Genomic DNA, 22,932 nt, shown 5'->3' on the forward strand with positions numbered 1-22,932 from the left:
CAAAGAACCCTAGGTCCCAGATTTTTGGATATGTTGTGTAAGTTAGTCCATTTGAGGTGCCCTGGTTGAAAACATTTTACAATACAATAACAGAGTTGGAAGGGACCTTGGAGGTCTTCTAGTCCAACCCCCTGCCTAGGCAGGAAACCCTATACCGTTTCAGTCAAATGGCTATCCAACATCTTCTTCAACATCTTCACCGCCCCGAGTCCCTTCGGGGAGAGGGAGCGGTTTATAAATCTAAATAAAGTAAAGTAAAGTTCTTAAAAACTTCCAGTGTTGGGGCATTCACAACTTCTGGAGGCAAGCTGTTCCACTGATTAATTGTTCTAACTGTCAGGAAATTTCTCCTCAGTTCTAAGTTGCTTCTCTCCTTGATTAGTTTCCACCCGTTGCTTCTTGTTCTACCCTCAGGTGCTTTGGAGAATAGTTTGACTCCCTCTTCTTTGTGGCAACCCTTGAGATATTGGAAGAGTGCTATCATGTCTCCCCTATTCCTTCTTTTCATTAAACTAGACATACTCAGTTCCTGTTCCTCATATGTTTTAGTCTCCAGTCCGATGATGTACCATTTCTCCCAATTAAAGGCTAAAACACAAGAGTTTTAGTATATGGTTAGAGTGAGGATTTTGAAACCCTTGTTCCATTTGTTTTGAAAAAATATTCAGGGACAGAAGCAAGGGCTCTGGTTGTTGATGTGACATTTCTAATTTGTGTATTTGTTGGAGGGGGGCTCAATATGCTGCTACCTGTTGTTTTTGCAAAAAAACAAAGCACTGTACTACAAAATATTAGCCATTTGTATCAGTGCTATATTATACATTTTGAAAGCTGGAATAAGGTTATTTGTGGTTTGCCAATTAGAATTCATCAATGAGAAGTAATTTGAAGTAGGGAGAAGGAGTTCAGTATTCTGATAGTGCCCACAATACAACTTTGAAATAACAGGGAAGTGTGGAGAAAAATAACTTCTTGTTACCACTGATAAGACAGTCTGTTATCTTTCTATAAACTGAACTAAAACTGAAGAAATTAGACAAACCTGTTTTGATTTTGTTCATTTTGGAATGCTAGTGCTGGTAAGTTTAGTAGTTTATGCTGCTCTCTAGCAATTGCACAGATTTGTTTTGATTTCTGTTTTCTGGTGTAACACTACAGAACAATAAATTATATGCAACTCCATAAAATGGAATGGAAGCTAATATAAGCAGGCAGTTAATGCATGAGATAGATTGGACAATTCTAAAATTAAGTCCAATCTCTGTCCAATCAACTAAATGGTTTTGATGTTGTGGGGAATAAATTGGAAGAGGAGGAGCTATCTGTATGAACAGAGTGGAAAAAACAGATTATTGTTAAATATATAATAAAAGGATCTGTTTTCTGAACAGGAAATGAAAAAAGAAAGTGAAGAAACAAGTGGAAGAGGAAATTAAAGGAGAAATTAAAAATGGAAAGAATTTTCATTATTAAAGGCTAACTTACTGAATACTGTATTTCTGACCTAGATAATTTCTGAATGGGCAAGCAGTATCTGTTTTCCTGTGAAGATACAATGTTGCTCTATCAGACAAAAGCATTTTGCTTTCCCAAGTATTAAATGAAGATAAGGAATCTCAAATGAAACAATAGAAATGCAATAATGGGAGAGAGACTTTGCTAGAAAGCAAGAGCTGCATTCTTGCAAATTTGTAAAATGGCCTTCATTAAGATGCTGCCCTTTAAATGCATTGGGATTTAAAACTCTTCAGCCAACATTGAACCCAGAACACTTGATGGGGGCCAAATGAGGGAAGACTAAGATAACACAGGGCTGAGATAAAGCATGTCCAGAAAAGAGCCATGATAATGGACAATAGAAAGAGAAGAATTTGAGATGACAATAAAGTACTTTAAATGCATGTGTCAGAGATATAATATCAGGAATTGAATGTAGGGAAATCTTTCTACTATAGCATAAGATATTGCTGGCAATTATGACCAAAGTCCATTATTTTCAAGAGCCATCTCACATATCACACTGTCTATCTCTCATCACGCTGTCTGTCTCTCGGTGGCTGTCTGCATTTCAAAAAGGAGTACAGTCTTCCTTAAATCCATTCTGTAGACTCTACTATCGAGTCAAAGCACAAGCCTAAAATCGTTCAGTAAAATGATAGCTGAGCTGTATAATGTTTTGTTATATTACACTAGCTTTTTAACAAGTCTTAAGCTTTGTCCTTAGAGAGTTCTTGTTTTGAAGCAAGTGCCCCCAAGGATGTGGCTGAGAATCAGTGTATTTTCCTTGGCTTCTTTGCATCTATGCCTCTCCTTTGGTGGGCTTTGAAAAAAAGAAAACACTGCTGTTGCTCCAAAGAACTCCCTCCATGTGCAAATATTTTATTTGTACACAGTTTCGCAGCTAAGTCAGAACAATCTAACTTGTCAAAAGTTTGGAAGTATTTTGACTCTGGCTAAAGGTTTTCCCTTTAGCAGAAATTAAATGTTTCATTCATTAGTTTTACTGGCGCCAAGGCACTGTTCAGGTCCTAAAATTAAACATTTTTCTTTAAGGGTCAGTGGCCAGTTTAGCATTGTGTATTCATAGGGTAGGGATGCGGTGGCTCAGTGCTAAGATGCTGAGCTTGTCGATCAGGAAGGTTGGCAGTTCAGTTCGAATCCCTAGCTCCCATGACTTGTCCCAGCTTCTGCCAACTTAGCAGTTCGAAAGCATGTAAAAAATGCAAGTAGAAAAATAGGAACCACCTTTGGTGGGAAGGTAACAGCGCTCCGTACGCCCTCGGCATTTAGTCATGCCGGCCGCATGACCACGGAGACATCTTTGTATAGCGCTGGCTCTTCGGCTTTGAAACGGAGATGAGCACCGCCCCCTAGAGTCGGGAATGACTAGCACATATGTGCGAGGGGAACCTTTACTTTTACCTTTATTCATATGGTGTTGATTTCTATGGCTAAAGTCACCTTTCTCACCTCACTTTTGGCCTCTTAAAATTACCAAAACTTTCTGGTTTTCGCAGTATCATATTGGATTTCTTCTGGAAAAAATAGAAGGTCTCTTGGAGGGAGAGTAGATCCATTTTTATCTTTGAAACACCCCCATCCCCTCAGTGCTTACAAACGAATCCAAAGTTGTACTATACAACTTGACTGGCTGTCTTCTTCAGTATCTAAATAAAACTTTAAACATGTTTCTGGTGGCAGCTGACATCCCAGCAGTTGGCTTGAGCTCTGCACCTCTCCACATTCATATAGCATCTGCTAAGAGCCTCCACTTAAGCATATTGATTTTACGCTTTGGCACTCCACCCCTCAATGTATTTTCAGGGTCCTCCAAGTAATATAAGGGAGGTCGGATCCTTCAGCCATATCCCCTTTAATTCTATTCCTTGCTCAATGGACTCCCTCCTCCATCTTTTAAATCAGTTTTGTTCAAAATCCCTTTGTAAATCATGACCTCCTGGCGCACTAAGCCAAAGCACAACAAGCTGCATTGCGACCTCAGGTGAATCTGACCGGTTATTCTGACATACGAATTGGTTGGTTGTTGCTGACAACATAGGTAACTAGGAACCATTGTGTTGCATCACAATCAACTCAGAGTGCCCCTTCATTGCAATCAGCATTGTGTTATCCCATCTCAGTGACATGTTAGCTGTGGTGAGTATAACTGGCGGTTAAATCTTCTGGAATTTTGCACGCCAGTCGAGACCAAAGCTGTGCTGTGCTGCCTCTCATGCCAATCCGATATTCCTTGACTGGTGATAGGGTGGCGGCAACGGAGCCAGTTCCTAAACATAAGATCCAGGGTGTCCCCAGTGGTTAGAATGCAGTACTGCAAACTAACTCACTGCCCGCAGCCAGGAGTTCGATCCTGACTGACTCAAGGTTGACTCAGCCTGGCATCCTTCCGAGGTGGGTAAAATGAGGACCCAGATTGTTGGGGGCTAATATGCTGACATTTGTAAACTGCTTAGAGAGGACTGTAAAGCACTGTAAAGGTAAAGATTCCCCTCGTACATATGTGCTAGTCGTTCCCGACTCTAGGGGGTGGCGCTCATCTCCGTCTCAAAGCCGAAGAGCCAGCGCTGTCCGAAGACATCTCCGTGGTCATGTGGCCGGCATGACTAAACATCAAAGGCGCACAGAACGCTATTACCTTCCCACCAAAGGTTGTTCCCATTTTTCAACTTGCATTGTTTATGTGCTTTCGAACTGCTAAGTTGGCAGAAGCTGGGACAAGTAACCGGAGCTCCCTCAGTTACACAGCACTAGGGAGCCACCGCGTCCCTAGTAAAGCAGTGTACAGCAGTATATAAGTCTAGGTGCTAGTGTTATTGCTATTTACCAGCACACCTCTGGTAAATAGACACGCACTCCAGATTGGAAGAACTAAAGATAAGTAAACTGCTTAGCTATTTCTCCCCACTATGTATGGTGTGTGTGTGTGAGTGTGTTCTAATGAATGAAGTCATTTGTTGTTCCTTTGAACCACCCATCCTTTCTCTCACATCTATTGTTATCCAAAAAGAGGTTTTGTACAGCGATTAGTTTTGCCAAGCGCCGGATTAGTATTGTGGGGTGCATTATTTCACTGAGCTTCCTCCATCCTCTCTTACCGTACAGTTTCCGTATAGCCTCATTCGAGCTGAAACACATTGCTAGGCGAAAGCAGAGGGATCTATTTCCTGGGCAGGCTGCCAGGCCGGGTCGTGGGCTGAAACTTTTCTTATCCCCCCCCCCCCCCCCCCTCTCTAGATCAAGTAGAAAGAAACCTGTGCGGAAGGGAGTTATCAGGAACGCTGCCTACCAGCCACTGGACTGGATGAATCGGCATCTGAAGGACGACAGATTCTGGTTTGCCTGAAAACTGGAGCTCATGTGTTTGGTGTCCTTTGATTATGTCAGCCCGTTGCATGGGAAACCCTCTAATGCGCAGCACTGCAATCCAGGCTGACTTTTATAGCCACAGAGGAAATTGTATAAAAGTTGCTCCCTTCAGAAAATCATTTCTGCCCGTTTGCCTTCGCTCGCTGCTTGAAAGACAGCTGGACCGCGTGGTGACCATCACTCCAAGGGCCGGAAGTTAATCCAACCCCCCCCCCCCCCCCAAGGTGTTGCTATGGGATGATTCTTCGTTTAGGATAACAACAGAGACTCTTTCGGTGACTTTCGAAGTTGTAATCTAAGATCAGCCTTGACTTTGGTCTTCAGCGATCGGTTCTCAGTGCGTGATAACCCTGAACGCTCCCGTACGTACACCTGTGGCCTCAAGCGATGGAGACCATGCCTTGAGAGTAGCTGCAACGAAGCTACTAGCCATGACGGAACCCCACCGGGTCCAACTCACTTCTTTATCAGGCCCACTGGGTACCCCTTTGCTGAAAAAACCTCGGTGGGAGGATGTCGCCAATCCAGAGCAGCCTCCAGAGTCTGAGCCAGCAGCTGCAGCCGTACGCATCGCCCTCTCCCTTTTTGAGCCAGATCACAAGCGCTGCCCGGAATTCTTTTACCCAGAACTGCTAAAGATGACGCGAGGCAAAGCGAAAAGCAGTTCTGCGGGAGAAAAGGTAAGCGGGCCTTTTTCTTCTCTCTTTTTTTTTAATTTTTTAATTTGTAATGTGCATCTAAATAGACAGTGACAATCGCTTCAGTCATAAGTCTGGCCCTGCCAAAGTCCCAGAAACGCCGGGTGGCTGACAGCCATGAAATGGCAGTCAAAGATGGCCAGCCCAACAAAATCAGTGGCCTGCAGAAGCCTGGGTAAAAATCCATGGGAAAATTCAAACAACTGGCTGATACATGTCATTTGGGACTGTGGCAAGAGGAGGGGCGTGGTGGCTCAACGGCTAAGATGCTGAGCTTGTCAATCAAAAAAGTCATCAGTTCGGCAGTTTGAATCCCTAGTGCCGCATAACGGAGTGAGCGCCAGTTATTTATCCCAGCTTTTGCCAACTTAGCAGTTCGAAAGCACATAAAAATGCAAGTAGAAAAATAGGGACCATTTTGGTGGGAAGGTAACAGCGTTCTGTGTGCCTTCAATGTTTAGTGTTGCCGGCCACATGACCACGGAGACGTCTTCGGACAGCGCTGGCTCTTTGGCTTTGAAACGGAGATGAGCACCACCCCCTAGAGTTGGGAACGACTAGCACATATGTACAAGGGGAACCTTGACCTTTACCTAAGAGTGGTAGGGGAAGAATAGGTTTGTTGCAAAGACATAAACTTGATTTTTTTTTTAAAAAAAAAAGAAAGATTAAAAACTAAGATAAACTACTATGAAGTAAGCAAAAGGCATCAGAGAGAAAGCTAAAAGGGGGCTAAGTTTAAAAAAAATCAAGAAGTTGCTGCCAATCTTTACAGTAGTTAAAAGTACAATCATAGTGTATCATTTACAGGCAGTCCTCGTCTTGTAACTTTTCATTTAGTGACCAAAGTTGCAACATCACTGGAGAAAAAAAATAACCATTTTTCACAGTTGTGGCTGTTGCAGAATCCCCATGGTCATGTGATCAAAATTCAGACACTTGGCAACCGACTCCTATTTATGACGGTTGCCTTGAGACCTCGCTGTGAAACTGTGTGACATCCTCTCTTTCCTCCTTTTTTGCACTCCCCTTTTCCTGCAGAAAAAAGACTTTGCTGATCCCTTCAACGACGAAGAGAAGGAGAAGCACAAAGCAGAAGCTCTTACCAGGAAGTTTGAAGAGAAATATGTACGCTCCTCTGTCCCATCTACGTTCCAGTTAAATCTTGGTTCTAGTATTCTCCATAGAAAGTTCTGTCAAAAACATACAGCCACGTTTCTTTCCAGGCTTCCTGTATTGGGAGTGTAAACTGAGTGGACCATGGTAGGTCCACTCTGTTTAACAATTGATTTTGGGGAACCGATTTCCAGTCTGGAATATTTCCCTATCCATGTTTATTTAAAAACCCATATAGAAAATTGCCAGCTTGCATCAATATCTGTATCTGAAGTTTCGTTTTCTAAAAGATTAGAGACTCCTTTGCAAGCTTTCTTTCATTTTGCTAAAACTTGGTTGTGATTGTTTGGCTTCCCATCAGGTCCACCTTAACACTCAATTCAGCAACTAGCTGAAGCCTACAGAATCACCATGCCTTTTTTTAATAAATGAGGAATAGGTTTCTCTTGCTGTCTCATACACACACAGATGGAGAGGATTACTGTAGAACAGAGAATCAAGATGCTAGTCCTTTGGATTAAATCCAGGTTTTTTAAAAAAATTCTCTTTCAAATTTACCGACTTTTGCCCTCGCTGTGTTATGTGGTAATTCCAGAACATGCCATGAAAGGTGATGTTTCTATTTAAGGAGACCTGTAAACGGGCTTGGGTTTTTTCCCCTCAGAAGTTAAAGAGGTGTACAGGTAGTCCTCAACTTACAACAGTTCATTTAGTGACTGTTCAAAGTTAGAACGGAACTGAAAAAAGCGACTTACGACCGTTTTTCACACTTGGGGACCATTGCATCATCCCCATGGTCATATGATCAGAATTCAGACACTTGGCAACTGACTCATCTTTATGACGGTTGCAGTGTCCCGGGATCGATCCCCTTTTGCAACCTTCTGACAAGCAAAGAGTGGGGAATCCGGATTCATTTAACAACCATGTTGCAAACTTAGCAAATGTAATAGTTCGCTTAATAACTGTGGTGAGAAAAGTTGTAAAATGGGCCAAATTCACTTGACAAATGTTTCACTTAGCAACATAAATGTTGGGCTCAATTGTGATCGTAACTCGAGGGCTATCTGTAAAACGTATCCTTTAGCCACCTCATATTTTAGAGAATGAGCACAACTCCCATCTTCCACCTCCGTGGGTTTTTCTGTGGTGGGCTATTGCCAGCTGATGTTTTATTTTTGTTAGCATTTACGAGTTGTAATGATTGTGTTGTTGTGGAGTGGAGTCCACTTGCCCACATCAGTTCTAAGCATTAGCAGGAGACACTGAGGTTGTGTATCTGGGCAGGAATCGTAGCCTTTCTTGCAAATAATTCTGGATCAACATCCAATCTTTTCTCTTTCCAGGGTGGAAAGAAGCGCAGGAAAGACCGTTTTCAGGATTTGATTGACATGGGACAAGGATATGATGAATCAGATTCTTTCATTGATAATTCTGAAGCCGTAAGTAGCAAACCAAAGGCTTTTAATTCCCTAACTGTAAAGCTACAGGAGAATTAACCGAACCACCTAGCATTTGAACACTGGGTATTTTAGATACTGCTTGCATTTTAAAAGTTGTAATTTTCTGGGAATGGACAGTGTAGTAACAGTTCCAGGATCACCGCGACTAGTTTGCACAAAATACCCACATAAGGCATCTGGTTCATATCACATCACATTTCCTTACTGTTCTCACATTTACGGCTGTTTGCATTATCCTGCGCTTACATGACTCAGATTTATTATTATCTCTTTTATTCATTAAACAAACACAACACGCCAGATATCACGGTTGTTGAGGGCCGAAGCGTACAGTTTATTGATATTGCTGTACCAGGAGATGCCAGAGTCAAAGAAAAAGAACTGGAAAAAATTACAAAATACCATGACCTGGCCATCGAAACTACACAGCTATGGATGAAACATGTAACAGCGATACCCATTGTCATCTGGGCACTTGTCGAAGAATTTTATAAGATACATCAACAAATTGCAGCTTCCTGCAATAACAGCAGCGGAACTGCAAAAAACTGTGCTACTCGGAACATCGTACATCTTAAGAAGGTACTTGGTTGATATCTAGGACATTGGCTGCAACCCGTATCAACCATTGGCACCAGTCTTTGTGTATTTGTGATACGCTTTTGAATGTTCAGTTCATTGAGTTGCATGTTTAATGAATGAAAGAGTATTATTATTATTATTATTATTATTATTATTATTATTATTATTATTATTATTATTATTATTATTATTTCTTTTATTCATTAAACATGAAACTCAGTCAACTGAACATTCAAAAATGCATCAGAAAATATCATTGACTGGTACCGATGGTTGATACGGTTTGCTGTCAGCATCCTAGGTATCAAACCAAGTACCTTCTTAAAATATATGTTCCTAGTAGCGCAGTTTTTTGCAGTTCTGCTGGTGTTATTGCAGGAAGCTGCAATGTGTTTTGTAAAATTCTTGGACATGGTACCAAGTGCTCCGATGACAACGGCTATCACTGTTGCTGTGTAATTTTGATGACCAGTTCGCAATATTTCATGTTTTTTTTCCAATTCTTTTTCTTCGACTTTGGCATCTCCTGGTATTTATTATTATGTGGTTAATCTTTGGTGAGATTCACAGCCTTTGGGGCTGGTTGGTAGCTCAACAGCTCTAACCAAGGACCTAGGAACTGTTAAGGTAACGTCGGAGGATATAAGCTGTTCCAAGTACGGTGGTTTTTTGTGGAGTCAGAATGTTCAAGTCCGATAAATGTAGAATTTCCAAATAGCGAGGTAGCCCTCATTATTATTATTTACTTTATTCATTAAACATGAAACTCAGTCAACTGAACATTCAAAAGTGTATCACAAATACCTTTGACTGGTACTAAGAGTTGATACGGGTTGCTGCCAGCATCCTAGATATCAACCAAGTACTTTCTTAAGATGTATGATGTTCCGAGTAGCACAGTTTTTTGCAGTTCTGCTGGTGTTATTACAGGAAGTTGCAATTTCTTGATGTATTTTATAAAATTCTTGGACATGGTACCAAGTGTCCCGATAACAGTGGGCATCACTGTTACATGTTGTTGTTGTTGTTGTTTTGCCAGAAACCAGTGTTTACTTCTGATTTCCAGCAAAAAATGCCCATTGAGTACAATATATTCCCTTATCAGCTGTGGCGTTCATTAAGTTAAGAGCATCATGTACCCTTAATAATCTCCACAAAGTAATTTTAAAACTGCAGGTGATCGCATGGCAACCTTAATGACCATCACAACCTACAACCATCATTCTGGGCTTAATTATGGACTAATTGTACTCTGTATAATTTCCTGAATTCCAAGTTATAAAAGCTGCACTGATCCAAGCAACCGTTGGTTTCCTGCCACGGATTAGAGAAGGCTTCTGAAATCTGTTTCTTTATTAAAATGTCAAGATCTGGAAACTAGAGCCAGACTAGAAGTTGAAATTAAAGAATAAAACACCTTTATTGTTTGAGCATTCATTCAAATGTGGGGCAGCAGCTAGATAGAATTTGCTGGGTTGTTGTTTTTACAACAAATCCAGACCTGGCAGTCCTCCAAGGTGTTTTCATTTCAGCAGCCTAAATAAGAAAGTGCTATAATTTTGCTTCTGTTGATGAACAAGTGAGACTTAGAATCTTTTCCTGATCTACCACAGATCTCTTAGATTCATTAGTAGATGTGATGAAAGAAGACACACACACACCAGATGTCCACTAAGAGAATCTGCATACAGATTCTTCCTTGGTTTAGTTTCCAGTATCGACTAGCAAATTAGATTTTACTACCGAACATAAATGCAACATTAGATGCTGAATGGTATTGGTGTAAAGCAAAGGCAGGTACATCAGAAAAATATCTGGATTCCAAGACATTGCAGATAGAATTCCAGCGATGCTCCAGTTTATTATTTCCAAAGACTTGGCATCTTTTTTGTAGTCTGGTGACCGAAATTAGTTGCAGTATTTCTGGTGTGGTCTTCTTACTAAGGTTTTGTAAAGCGGTACTAATATACTACGTGATCTTGATCCTATGCCTCTTGTTTATACAACCCAGGATTTCATTAGCTTTTTTGGCTGCTGTCAAATGATCATCACCGCCCCAAGTCCCCTTGGGGAGAGGGAGCGGTTGACAAATCCAATAAATAAATAAATAAAAATAAATCATCCACCAGGACTCCCAAGGTCCCTCTCAGAGTTACTGTTTTTGAGCCACGTCTCGCATAAATCTATACTTATATCTTTGATTGTTCCTGCCTAAATGTAAAGCTTTGCTTTTCTCCACATTGAAATTCATTCTGTTGGATGGGGCCCATTGGTCAAGTTTGTCAAGATCTTTTTGGATCCTGAGCTTGTCTTCTGTGAGGTTGGCTATTCCTGCCAGCTTAGTGTCATCTGCAAATTTTAAGAGTTCCCCTTCTATTCCCTCATCTGAGTCATTTATGAAGATATTGGAAGAGTACTGGTTTATCATATTTATATGGCTACCTATCACAATTGAGTGAGTCTGGTAGTTAGGAAAGAATAGAGGTGAGGAAGGAAAACCTCGGTTTTGCTGAAGATACTGATGGTTAGATGCATGTATGATGTTTTTAGATGCCTGCTATGTCAATTCTGTTCACGGGAAATTGGCCCGTGGAGCCCTGTTGGGGGTCCACTCGAGTGAAGAGCATCCCTGGCCTCCTCTCGAGTTGCCATAGGAAAGGGGGGATGGGAAACCGAAGGAAGCAAAAGACAGATACACATCCCAGACTTATCTCTCCCAAGGCTGTATCCCAGGGTTACTTACAGCAGCCGGAGGGGAGTGATCTCTACAACCTACAAAATTGCCCCGTGAATGTGATTGATGACACACCCTGGGGGAAGGGGGGAAACACGGTCATGATTGGGGCCATAAATTACGTGGAGTCAGAGCTGGCTTCACTTGGGTACCTGCCGACATGAAGCTCCTAATAAACGACTGGATTTCTTCTGAAGCTTGGCTCAAGGCTGGAACCCTGACATTAGGGTTATAAACACCAGTTCTGTAAGAAGAGTACCTCAAGGCTGTTGACTGATCTGTTTCTCTGTCCCCTTTCCAGTACGATGAGCTTGTTCCCGCGTCTCTAACCACCAAGTATGGAGGTTTCTACATCAACTCTGGGACTCTGCAGTTCCGACAGGCTTCCGAGTCTGAGGATGACTATATCAAGGAGAAAAAGAAGAAGTCTCCTAAGGTCTGTGATCCACCTGCTCTGGGAACTTCTGTTTTAGAAATGGCCAGAAATTGTGTTTCTGGTAGCAGTAGGTCGCCGTTCTCTTCTTAATCGGGAAAAGTCACTTTTTCCTCGGTTAGCTTACATCACAGCAGTTGCGCTAAACACTGTGGAACTGACTGTCCCATCAATAGGGCTCGCTGCTGCTGGATCTTAAGACTCCGTAAAGCCATTTTTCTTAAGACTTTTGAGACCTGAACTTTTCGATGGGTCAAAACAAAAGGAGAAAGGATGTTTCCGACATACAGATTTTCCCATACTATTAAAATAGCTGCTGTGAATCGGACCCAGTCCACTGTGGTTTGGACCAGACAAGACACGGGAGGGCCAGAGCGTGGTAGATTAAGATGAGGGATTAAGAGCTCTTGCCAGCCTATTAGTTTGAAAGCATGCAAATGCGAGTAGATGAATAGGTAACACTTTGGAGGGAATGTGACCGTGCTCCATGACACCATGCTGGCCACGTAGGGTGGATAAAAATGGATGATTTTTTTTTAAAGAAAATCACATTTTTACAAAATTTAAATTGGATGTATTTTTATTTTTATCAAAGGCATTTTAATAAAATCCCTTTGGAGTAAAAATCTACCTAAAGATAGTTTTCTATTTAAGGTAAAGGTTCCCCATATGTGCTAGTCATTCCCGACTCTAGGGGGCGATGCTCATCTCCGTTTCAAAGCCAAAGAGCCAGCGCTGTCCGAAGACGTCTCTGTGGTCATGTGGCCGGCATGACTAAACGCCGAAGGTGCACAGAATGCTGTTCCCTTCCCACCAAAGGTGGTCCCTATTTTTCTACTTGCATTTTTTATGTGCTTTCGAACTGCTAGGTTGGCAGAAGCTGGGACAAGTAACGGGAGCTCCCTCCGCTATGCGGCGCTAGGGATTTGAACCGCCGAACTGCCAACCTTTCTGATCGACAAGCTCAGCCACTGAGCCACCCCTTAGTTTTCTATTTAAGATACATTAATAATGATGTTTATTCAGCATGAAATGGAGCTTAGTTACGTAGCACGAGGCTGCCTATTCTGCAATATTGGGACTGTCGGTGAGAGCAGTGGGTCGGAGGAGGAGCTGCTGCGCGATGTAGATGACAATTGTTCAATTATGATTGAAGTTGAGTTAAATCAAGCTCCTTTACTAGTGATTTAATTAATGATTTAAATCATGATTTAAATTGCCTTGATTTAAATCAAATCCACCCTGTTGCCACGTGATCATGGAAATGTATTCAATCAGCGCTCTTCAATGGCCTTGAAACAGAGATGGGCACCGTCCTCTTTAGTCAGCAACAACTTGCAGCAACATCTCCTTCACCTTTTATTAAGATCTAGGAGGCCCAGGTCCTTGCCGTCCCCAGTCATGGCAGCTACCCAGGAAACTAACTTAGTCCTTGTTTCATCGTTACAACCTGCCTCCTAGAAGCGGGGGTGGAGGGAATAGTATGGAGTACTACGTATGCCTCCTTCAAGTCCTGATCAAAAAGGTGTCCATTTAAACTTTGTAAGATACGACACTGAGTGATGATGACGGATGTGACAAAATGTGAACGTCTAGGAATGTCATTGGTGGAAAAGGAAACCTCTCTTCCCAGGCTGATTTTGGGGGAGAAAATAACAGGGCGGGGTGAGTGAAATCCCCAGGGATCAACCAAGGTGATTGCACCCATCATCCGGATTGTGAGAGGCCTGCTCAAGGGCGTCCTGTAAAACTGGGAGGCACCGTGCCCCCATCGGTGAAAATAAGTCAAAGTAAACACCGGCAAACTACAGCAACGAGGTCCAAAAGTTCATTCATCCCCTGTGAACAAACAAGGAGTTGTAGCAACTCCTGCCTGCCGTTGCTTGTAATCTTAACAGCACAGAATGCTCATGATTGGGAGATTATAAGCAGTGGAGATCACATCAGTACTTAGCTGGCTGACGCGTTGTACCTATTTCTGGCCAAAAACATCTATGGAGATCCTCAATCATCCAGGTCAGGATTGTCCCAACGGTGCTTTTTTTTTTTTTCAAGAGGCAACTGGACTTTCTGGTTTTTCTCTGAAGACGTTTTGCTTCTCATCCAAGATCTGACTGGATGGTGGGGATCCTTCCCTTCCATTCCAACAAGAGGGTTGCTGAGGCCACTTGGAGGTTTGTCTGTGTCCTCAGGGTCTCCTGAGTAGTGCAATTGGGCCTGGGGCCTTCCTGGAACTGCTGAAAGGACGGTGTTGTGGAGTTGTGCAAGGAATTTCAATCCTTCCATTCCCCACTCTCCAGTCAGAGCCTGAAGAAGCTTCTTGGATGAGAAGTGAAACATCTTCAAAGAAAAACAAGGAAGTCCAGTTGCCTCTTGAAAAAAAAAAAGCACCTTTGGGACTATTTCTGGCCAGTCATCCATTTGGCATTTAATCTCATCAGGATGCTGGGAGAGAGGGAAGTCTTTTTTTTTTTTCCTTGTCCTCTTTGTTTTCTGTCGTGACTTTAGGACGGGGGTGTCAACCTTGGCAACTTTAAGATCTGTGGACTCCGACTCCCAGAATTCCCCAGCCACCCTCGTGCGCTATCTTTTGTGATGACTTTTGTTCTAATTCACAGAAGCGGAAATTGAAAGAGGGAGGTGAGAAGGTGAAGAAAAAGAAGAAAGACGACAATTACGAGAAAGAGAAGAAATCTAAAAAATCGAAATTTCCTAAAACTGGGTAAGTCTCTCTCTCTCTTTTGAGATACGGTTTTTGAAGTTACAGTGATTGTCTTCATCATCTGCAGAAGACTCAACTTCATTGGAAGGACGTGCAAGTTTAGGGTGGGATCAACTTTTCAAGCTGCATTGTGAGATCTAGATTCCAGTCCTCCTCCTGATCAACTGTTTCAGACAATAGACTCAATCCACTGCACAATATGTTGATGCAGACTCAGTCATCCAGGCCAAAGGTGTCCAAAAGTTAAAACGTGGCAACTGGACGAGCGACGAAGCATCTCAGATTAACAAAGATTGATGCAGTTGCCTTGATTCAACCTTTACTCTACAACAGGGGTGTCAAACTCGATTTCATTGAGGGCCGCATCAGGGTTGTGTTTGGCTGGGGAGGCGTGGCCAGCTCAACGTCACTCGTGTCGGGGGTGCCTGTGGCAGCCCAAGTGCTCTGCCAGCAAAAATGGGCTCCTGAGCTCCGTTTTCAGCTGCGATGGCTTCCTGCAACTCTCTGCCAGCAAAAATGGAGCTCGGGAGCCCATTTTTGGCCAGGATGGCCTCCTGCGATCCTCTGCCAGCAAAAATGGAGCTCGGGATGGCCATATGTGGCCCTCAGTAGCTCCATTTTTGGCCGGGATGGCCTCCTGCAACCCTCTGCCAGCAAAAACGGAGCGGGTGGCCCTCCGTTTTTGTTGGCAGAGGCACCAAGGGCCCGTTGTTTGCTGTTTCCAGGGAGGGCCAGATCTAAGCACCCCGCGGGCCTTGAGTTTGACACCCCTGCTCTACAGTAATTGGTTCTTTGCTCCTATGACATGTGGGAGAGTGAGCAAAGCGGACGATGCAGTATTTTACACGATCCCTCTCTTGTGACTGGGGGGGTTTCAAAACACATAGGCATGTCGTGTGTAGATAGCAGAGTTCTTCAATCCCCAACCTTGCTGTTTCTGGCTAGCTCCTTAGGCAATGATGGGACTTGCAGTTTTATCTAACCATCAAGCACTAGGCTGCTCTAGTAATCAAACGATTGCCACCTTTGTCTATGTTCAACCAAAGTTGAACCCAAAGTTTCTGTTGCTTTCTGTTGCTAAGCAAATCCTACGGTTGTTCAGTGAATCGGAACGTTCAGTTGTGAAGCGAATCTGGCTTTCCCCATTGGCTTTGCTAGTCAAAAGCCCCCTAGGAAGGTTGAAGATGACAATCCCAGGATTCTGGGATGCTGCACCCAGGCTCAAGGTGGACTCAGCCTTCAACCCTTCCGAGGTGGGTAAAATGAGGACCCAGATTGTTGGGGGGGGGGAAACAATAGACTGACTCTGTAAACCGCTTAGAGAGGGATGTAAAGCACTGTGAAGCGATATATAAGTCTATTGCTCTTCCTTTTCCCCTTCCTTTGTTCCTTCCTTCCATCCATCCATGATGCACAGTAGTTAATTCTGCCCACTGCCAGCAGTTTGATCCTGACAGGCTCAAGGTGGACTCAGCCTTCCATCCTTTAAAGGTAAAATGAGGACCCAGATTGTTGGGGGAAATAATAGGCTGAATCTGTAAACCCACTTAGAGAGGGCTGTAAAAGCACTGTAAAGCGGTATATAAGTCTAAATGCTTTAGCTATTGCTACATGCCACTTGCACGGCACCCGAAGTTTGATTGCATGACTGTGGAGATGCTGCAACAGTCACAAGTGTGAAAAAACGGTTGTAATTTTTCAAGGCTGATGTAACTTTGAATGGTTTATTAAGCAAATGACTGTAAACCGAGGACACACACACACACACTGCCCGTGTAACACTTTTCTGCCTGCTGTGTGTAACTAACCTGCCTCTTTTACAGTTTCACAGCTCTGAATGCCAGCAAAGAGAAGAAGAAGAAGAAATACTCAGGGGCCTTGAGTGTCAAGGAGATGCTGAAGAAATTCCAGAAGGAAAAGGATGCCAAAAAGCAGAGGGACGATGAGCCCAAACTGAGCATCCCCTCGTTGGCCGAAACCCCAGCTCAACGGGAAGCAGAGTCCGTGCCCGACCCTCTCCTCTCTCTCTTCGGTCACACGAGTGACAACGAACTCCTTCAGGCAGCCACAGCCATGGACTCCCTGACCGACCTGGACCTGGAACAGCTTCTGAGCGAATCCCCGGAGGAGAGCCCTTTCCTGGAGATGGAGAATGGAAGCGATCCCCTGGGAGCAGGCCTGGAACCCGATCTCAAGCAGGTCCCTCCCTCCCTTCCCGAGGGGCTTCCAGAACCCCTGACGAAGCGCGTGGAGGAGCTCACGCAGGTATTGCACATATATCAAGCGATGCAGGTCGCCTTTGACTTAAGAGCGGTGTCAACTTGTCATCTTTTGGAAACTTCACAAACGGTCACTTAGCTACCCTTTGAAGTTGTGACGGACTTCAAAAAGTTATTTGACGGCTCAAAGTGGCTTGCCGAGAGATGTGGAAGCTTATCAAACTTGGGCCTATTTTGCAAGAGGGAAATCTCTTACGGTTGCAACTCTTATTTGTCAACCGGCGGGGAATATAATGCGTCTTTTTGTTTTGCGTCCTTTCGACCCGCATCTTTTTAAAATGTTTTGTATAGTTTCGTGTTGTCTTTTTAATTTATTTATTTTTGCTTTGGTATTTCCTTTTTCCATTTTTTGAATAAAAAAAAAAGTTTACTATAAAAAGGGGGGAAAGTTATTTACGACCCATCTTGAAGTTACAATTGCTGTACCGGCCCCACGGTTACGTGGTTGCATGTTGAGTATTGGCGCATGTCTACGGTGGTTGCGGCATCCAACAGTCACGTGACCACGTTTTACTATGCTTTTACCCTTTCCTGGGTGGCTGCAAAATTCTGGGAGGTGGTCTGCCCATCGTAAAGCTGCCAAGGTTGGGAAATGCTTCTTGAGTGAGTTGGGTAGGTTTTCACACCACGTACAGGTAGTCCTCAACTTACGACCACAGTTGGGCCCAATATTTCTGTGCCTCAAAGAAGCATTTGTTAAGCGGGTTCTGTCCCATTCTACGACTCCTTGCCACTGTTGTTGCGCTCCTCCCGTAGGCCAGCTGGTCTTCAGGTCTCTGTCGCGCATACGCGGGGGGCGTGGCGCATGTGCCGGAATGGGGGGTGCTCACATTCCATTTTGGGGTCTCGCACGCACTCCTGCGCCTTGTTTGGCTTTCCGGTTGGTGCAGGGGGCCTTTCAGGGCACCGGAGGGGGACGGGACCATTTTGGGCCTGGAAGGCTGCCTGCACCAACCTGGAAGCCAAAAATGGGCAGGGTATGGCGGGGCGCACGGGAGAGGTCGCACCGCATTGCATTATGGGTGCGGGCGCGCTTTTGCCACGCGACGACAAAAAAGTTAGCCACCCCTGGAATATAGGCTAGCTTTTTCCCTCCTCATCTGGTGCTTTCCAGATACAGGTTTGTCCTCGACTTACAGCAGTTCATTTAGTGACGGTTCAAAGTTAGAACGGCACTGACCATTTTTCGCACTTACGAGCGTTGTAGCATTCTCACAGTTGCGTGATCCCGGGCTGCTGACTCATATTTACGAAGGTTGCAGTATCTCAAGGTCACATGAGCCCCTTTTGCCACCACCTGACCGGCCACATCGATGGGGAAAGCCAGATTGACTTAACCACCGTGTTACTAACTTAACAACTGCAGGTGATTCGCTTAGCAGCGGTGGCAAGAAAGGTCGTAAAATGGGGCCAAGTGCAGAAATGTCTCACTTAACAAAAACGTTGGGCTCAGTTGTGGTTGTCAGTCGAGGACTAACTGTGTACTGATTTAGGATTCACATTTTCCTGGATTTATGAGAGTTTTGGTTAGATTCGGCGCAGTTCTGTCTTATTGGGGCTGTGGTCTTTCTACTTTTGAAGCCATACTTTCTAAACTTTCTCTGTTTTTTTTTTAAAAAATAACCCAGCTTCTTCTCCTGCTCCCGCTTCCCCGGCCTGGTGTCACTGTTGCCTCCTAACTCTTCTTTCTTGTCTGTTTCTGAATTAGGCTGCCAGAGCTGCGGAGAGAGAAGGCAAACACAAGTTCTTCAACCAAGACATGAATAACATCTTACTGGAGTAAGCCCCCTTCCTGGTTGTAGAAGTCAGGCCTTGCAGGCCTTGAGGAAAGAGAGAGGGGAGAGGCTCCCTAAGGAGAGCATCTTAGGGAGAGCATAGACATAAACCTTAGCAATAAAAACCTATGAAGAACAGTTTTGCAGGATTTGGGTTTGGCTAGTCTAGGGACACAGTGGCTAAGACGCTGAGCTTGTCGATCAGAAAGGTCAGCAGTTCGACGGTTCGAATCCCAAGCGCCATGTAACAGAGTGAGCTCCCGTGACTTGTCCCAGCTTCTGCCAACCTAGCAGTTCGAAAGCACGTAAAAAATGCAAGTAGAAAAATAGGAGCCACCTTTGATGGGAAGGTAACAGCGTTCCGTGCGCCTTTGGCGTTTAGACATGCCAGACACATGATCACAGAGGCATCTGGATAGCGCTGGCTCTCCAGTTTTGAAACAGAGATGAGCAGCGCCCCCTAGAGTCGGGAACGCCTAGTATGTATGTGCGAGGGGGACCTTTACCTCTCTTTGGGCCGTCACTCATCAGGTGATCTTAGAAGAAGAACAATTTGGGGAAATTTGACAGCCCCATTGCGTGATGATGGTTTACAAGGAAGGGAACAATTTCCGTGGCAATGTTGTTTTACTTGGCAGGGGGAATTATATTCTGTTTTGAAGGCAATGGTGAAATGTTCTTAAATGTTATTTGGGAGAGGTGTGAAACCCTTCTTCTGTGGGTTTAACCAGCATTGATGTAATCAGGGGACATGTTTACTAATCAGGCAACACTTAGTCAGTTAGTTTACTTTATTGTCATTGCACATCGTACAACTAAATTAAATGCCATCTTCAATGTACATTAGAACTATAAAAATAAAAACCAACAAACATCCTTCACATGCTACATAATTGAAATTGAAAACCCGATATTGCATTTATATTGCACTATACCGTAGAATTCAATGTAGTTATTGCCCTGGGATAGAAGCTGTTTTTCAGCCTATTTGTCCTTGTTTTTACTGTCCTGTACCGTCTGCCAGAAGGTAACAGTTCAAAAAAAAGGGGAGCCCAGGATGAGATGGATCTTTAAGGATGTTTTGAACTTTCTTAAGGCAGTGGGAGCTACCAAGCTCTTCCAAAGAGGACAGGGGGCAACCCATGATCCTCTGGGCAATGACGTTGACCCTCTGGAGAGCTCTCCTATCTGCCCCTGTGCAATTGGCAAACCTTACACAGGAGCAGTAAGTTAGAATACCCTCTATGGTGCAGCGGTAGAAGGTCACCAGCAGTTTTAGGGAAGCTGGCTGAACCAGCGCTAAATAACTGTTCTTCTTCTTCTGCCCCCAGTATAGAGCTGAAAACCCGGGAGCTGAATAGCCAAATGCGATCAGGGGTCTATGCGTACCTGGCGTCCTTCTTGCCCTGCAACAAAGATACTCTGGTCAAGCGGGCCCGGCGACTTTACGTGTATGAACAGGTGAGTGATGGGGGGGGCGGGGGTAACAGCTGCTGGCAAACGAGCCCTTGCACATAGATGGGCAATTTGCATCCCTCCATTGAGTTGGAAAGGCTTTGCAATTGGTCGCTTCTGGCAGGAGCAGTCTGGCCTTTTCCTTAAGAGTCTACTCTCCCAGGTGAGGAAACCGAGACGGGAGTACAGGTGGAAAAAGAGTGGAAAAGTGGCCCCGTGATTTCGGCGTAGCTCCCAAGGATCTTAAGACCTTAAGCCCAACTTCCTTTTCCCCCCTTCTTTTTACGTTGGGGAAGAATCCTGGCTGAGGATGCGCTTATTTGCAGCATTTTTATGCTCCTTTTTTCAACTAGGCTCAGAGGGGAGACAGGATAGCAGGATTCCAATATTTGAGGGGCTGCCAGAGGGAGAGGAGGGGGTCAAGCTATTTTTCAAATCGCCCGAAGGCCAGACAAGGAATCATGGGTGAACAAGGAGAGATTCAACCTGGAAATAGGGAGAAATTGTCTGACAGAGAGAACAATCAACCCATGAAACAGATATAGCCCACAACTGTGCTTTCTTAGGGGGGTCGTCTGAAGGAGCCACTTCAGAAGCTGAAAGAGGCCATTGGCAGAGCAATGCCTGAGCAGATGGCCAAGTACCAGGAAGAATGCCAAGCGCACACCCAGGCCAAGTTTGCCAAGTACGTTTGTCTTTTGTTATCTCTCCGGTCACCCTTCCCTGCGAGTTCTCCGCAGATACTCTAGGCTCGGTAAGCCCTTGAGTCGAGAACAGGGGTCCTCAAACTTTTTAAACAGACTGTTTGGGGGGGGGGTAAGGGGAACCGGCTGGATGGGCGTGACCAATTTAGCACTCCGTTAAACAATGCACACAAATTAAACTTTAAATTTGTTAAAGTGGTGGAAAGCAGGTTAGTAAAGGGATGTGGCTACCTTGGGGAGGGAGGGGTGTCAGTAACTTCTGTTGTGTGTCTTTCTCTCCCTCCCTCTCTCTTTCTTTCTCTCTCTCTCTCTGGAGGCTGGGGAGGCCAAAAATGGGCCCGTTTTTGACCTCCCGCGACCTCCACATGTCCCGTTTTTGGCCTCCAGAAGGCAGGGGGTGGCTGGCGGGTAGGTGGGGCGATGTGTGTGGGGCAGCCTCTTGGTCCCGCGCGGGCCAGATTAAAGGCTTCAACAGGCCGTAGTTTGAGGACCCCCGGTCTAGAGGCGTAACCGCTGAGAACTCTTGGGATGCCTTCTTTATAGGCTGATCCTAGGCAGACCGGATGTTTTTGGGAGAAGGGCCTAGTAGTGCCTCAGTTATCCTTTTCCTTTCTCTCAGGATGCTGGAAGAGGAGAAGGACAAGGAGCAAAGAGACCGGGTTTGTTCGGAGGATGAGGATGAGGACGATAAAGGAGGAAAGAGAATCATGGGACCTCGGAAGAAGTTTCAGTGGAATGACGAAATCAGGTTTGGCGGAAAACATCTGGATTTTAGAACCCTGTTCTAGGTTTGAGGGAGAAGGCAGTCGCCCTCCCTCTGGGGATGTGGGTGCCTTTGCTTTCCCCTTCTCACGGTTGGTGCAGGTTGTCCTTGACTTACAACCGTTGGCTTTGCGACCATTCAAAGTCACATCAGCACGAAATAAGGGATTTAAGACTGCTCCTCACACTTACGACCAATGCAGCATTCCCCCGCAGTCACAGGATCAAAATTTATGCAATTGGCAACCGGTATGTATTGATAATTGCCGTGTCCTGAGATCATGTCACCATTTGCGATCATCCCAGCTGGCTTCCCACAGACAAAAGTCAATGGGGGGTGTGTGTGCCAGATTCGCTTAACAACTGCATGTTTCACTTCACAACTGCAGTGATTCGCTTAGCAGCTGTGGCAAGAATGGCGACATTGGGGGTGACTCAACAACCGCTTTGCTTTGCAATGGAGATTCTGGTTCTAATTGTAGTTGTCAATCACGCCTGGATTACAAATCTCTTGGTCGAGTCATTTGGCGCCCTGCATTTTTAAGAGGCCCAATTTCAAAGCAAGAGGCTTACTAGGATATTTCTCAGGCCATTCAGTATCATTCAGTATTTATAAAGGCTATTCAGTATCATTTTTAACTGGTTTCTGTTCAGAAAAACAGGCCTGCTAATAACAATGGCAATAACCCTTAGACTTATGCCATGCCACTTGCATTGCTTTCCAGTCCTCTCTAAGCAGTTTACACCTTATTTTCCCCAACAATCTGGGTCCTCATTTTACCCACCTCGGAAGGATGGAAGGCCAAGTCAACCTTGAGCCTGGTGAGATTCAAACTGCTGGCAGTGGGCAGAATTAGGCTGCAATAATGCATTCTAACCACTGGGAGGAAGGGAGGGAAGGGAAGGGAAGGAAGGAAGGAAAGAAAGGGGCAATAGCTATAGCACTTGGACTTATATACCACTTCATAGTGCTTTCACAGCCTTCTCTAAGCGGTTTACAGAGTCAGCCTATTGCCCCCAACAATCTCTGGGTCCTCATTTTACCCACCTCGGAAGGATGGAAGGCTGAGTTAACCTTGAGCCTGGTGAGATTCAAACTGCTGGCAGAGTTAGCCTGAAATACTGCATTCTAACCACAAGGAAGGAAGGAAGGAAGGAAGGAAGGGAAGGAAGGAAGGAAGGAAGGAAGGAAGGAAGGAAGGAAGGAAGGAAGGAAGGAAGGAAGGAATAGCACTTAGACTTATATGCCACGTGCAGTGCTTTTTCCAGCCCTCTCTAAGCGGTTTACAGAGTCAGCCTCTTGACCCCAACAATCTGGGTCC

At 44.6% G+C, this 22,932-nt stretch overlaps 1 protein-coding gene across 5 annotated transcripts in view; it reads left to right on the forward strand.

The window, feature by feature from the left end:
- The window catches only part of UBN1 (ubinuclein 1), a 41,887-nt gene that overhangs the window by 1,969 nt on the left and 16,986 nt on the right, over window positions 1-22,932 (forward strand). For 4 of the 5 annotated variants that reach the window (XM_081965317.1, XM_081965319.1, XM_081965320.1 and 1 more), the window contains exons 3-12: window positions 4,756-5,567; window positions 6,627-6,713; window positions 8,048-8,143; window positions 11,782-11,916; window positions 14,532-14,635; window positions 16,459-16,900; window positions 18,623-18,693; window positions 20,021-20,150; window positions 20,711-20,829; window positions 21,468-21,596. In XM_081965317.1, coding sequence (XP_081821443.1) covers window positions 5,319-5,567; window positions 6,627-6,713; window positions 8,048-8,143; window positions 11,782-11,916; window positions 14,532-14,635; window positions 16,459-16,900; window positions 18,623-18,693; window positions 20,021-20,150; window positions 20,711-20,829; window positions 21,468-21,596 — 1,562 coding nt within the window. In that variant the 5' untranslated portion in view covers window positions 4,756-5,318. The other variant, XM_081965321.1, reaches the window with a different exon arrangement.

The sequence above is a fragment of the Natrix helvetica genome, assembly GCF_964273705.1.
Source record: "Natrix helvetica genome assembly, chromosome: 13".
Classification (NCBI taxonomy): domain Eukaryota; kingdom Metazoa; phylum Chordata; class Lepidosauria; order Squamata; family Natricidae; genus Natrix; species Natrix helvetica.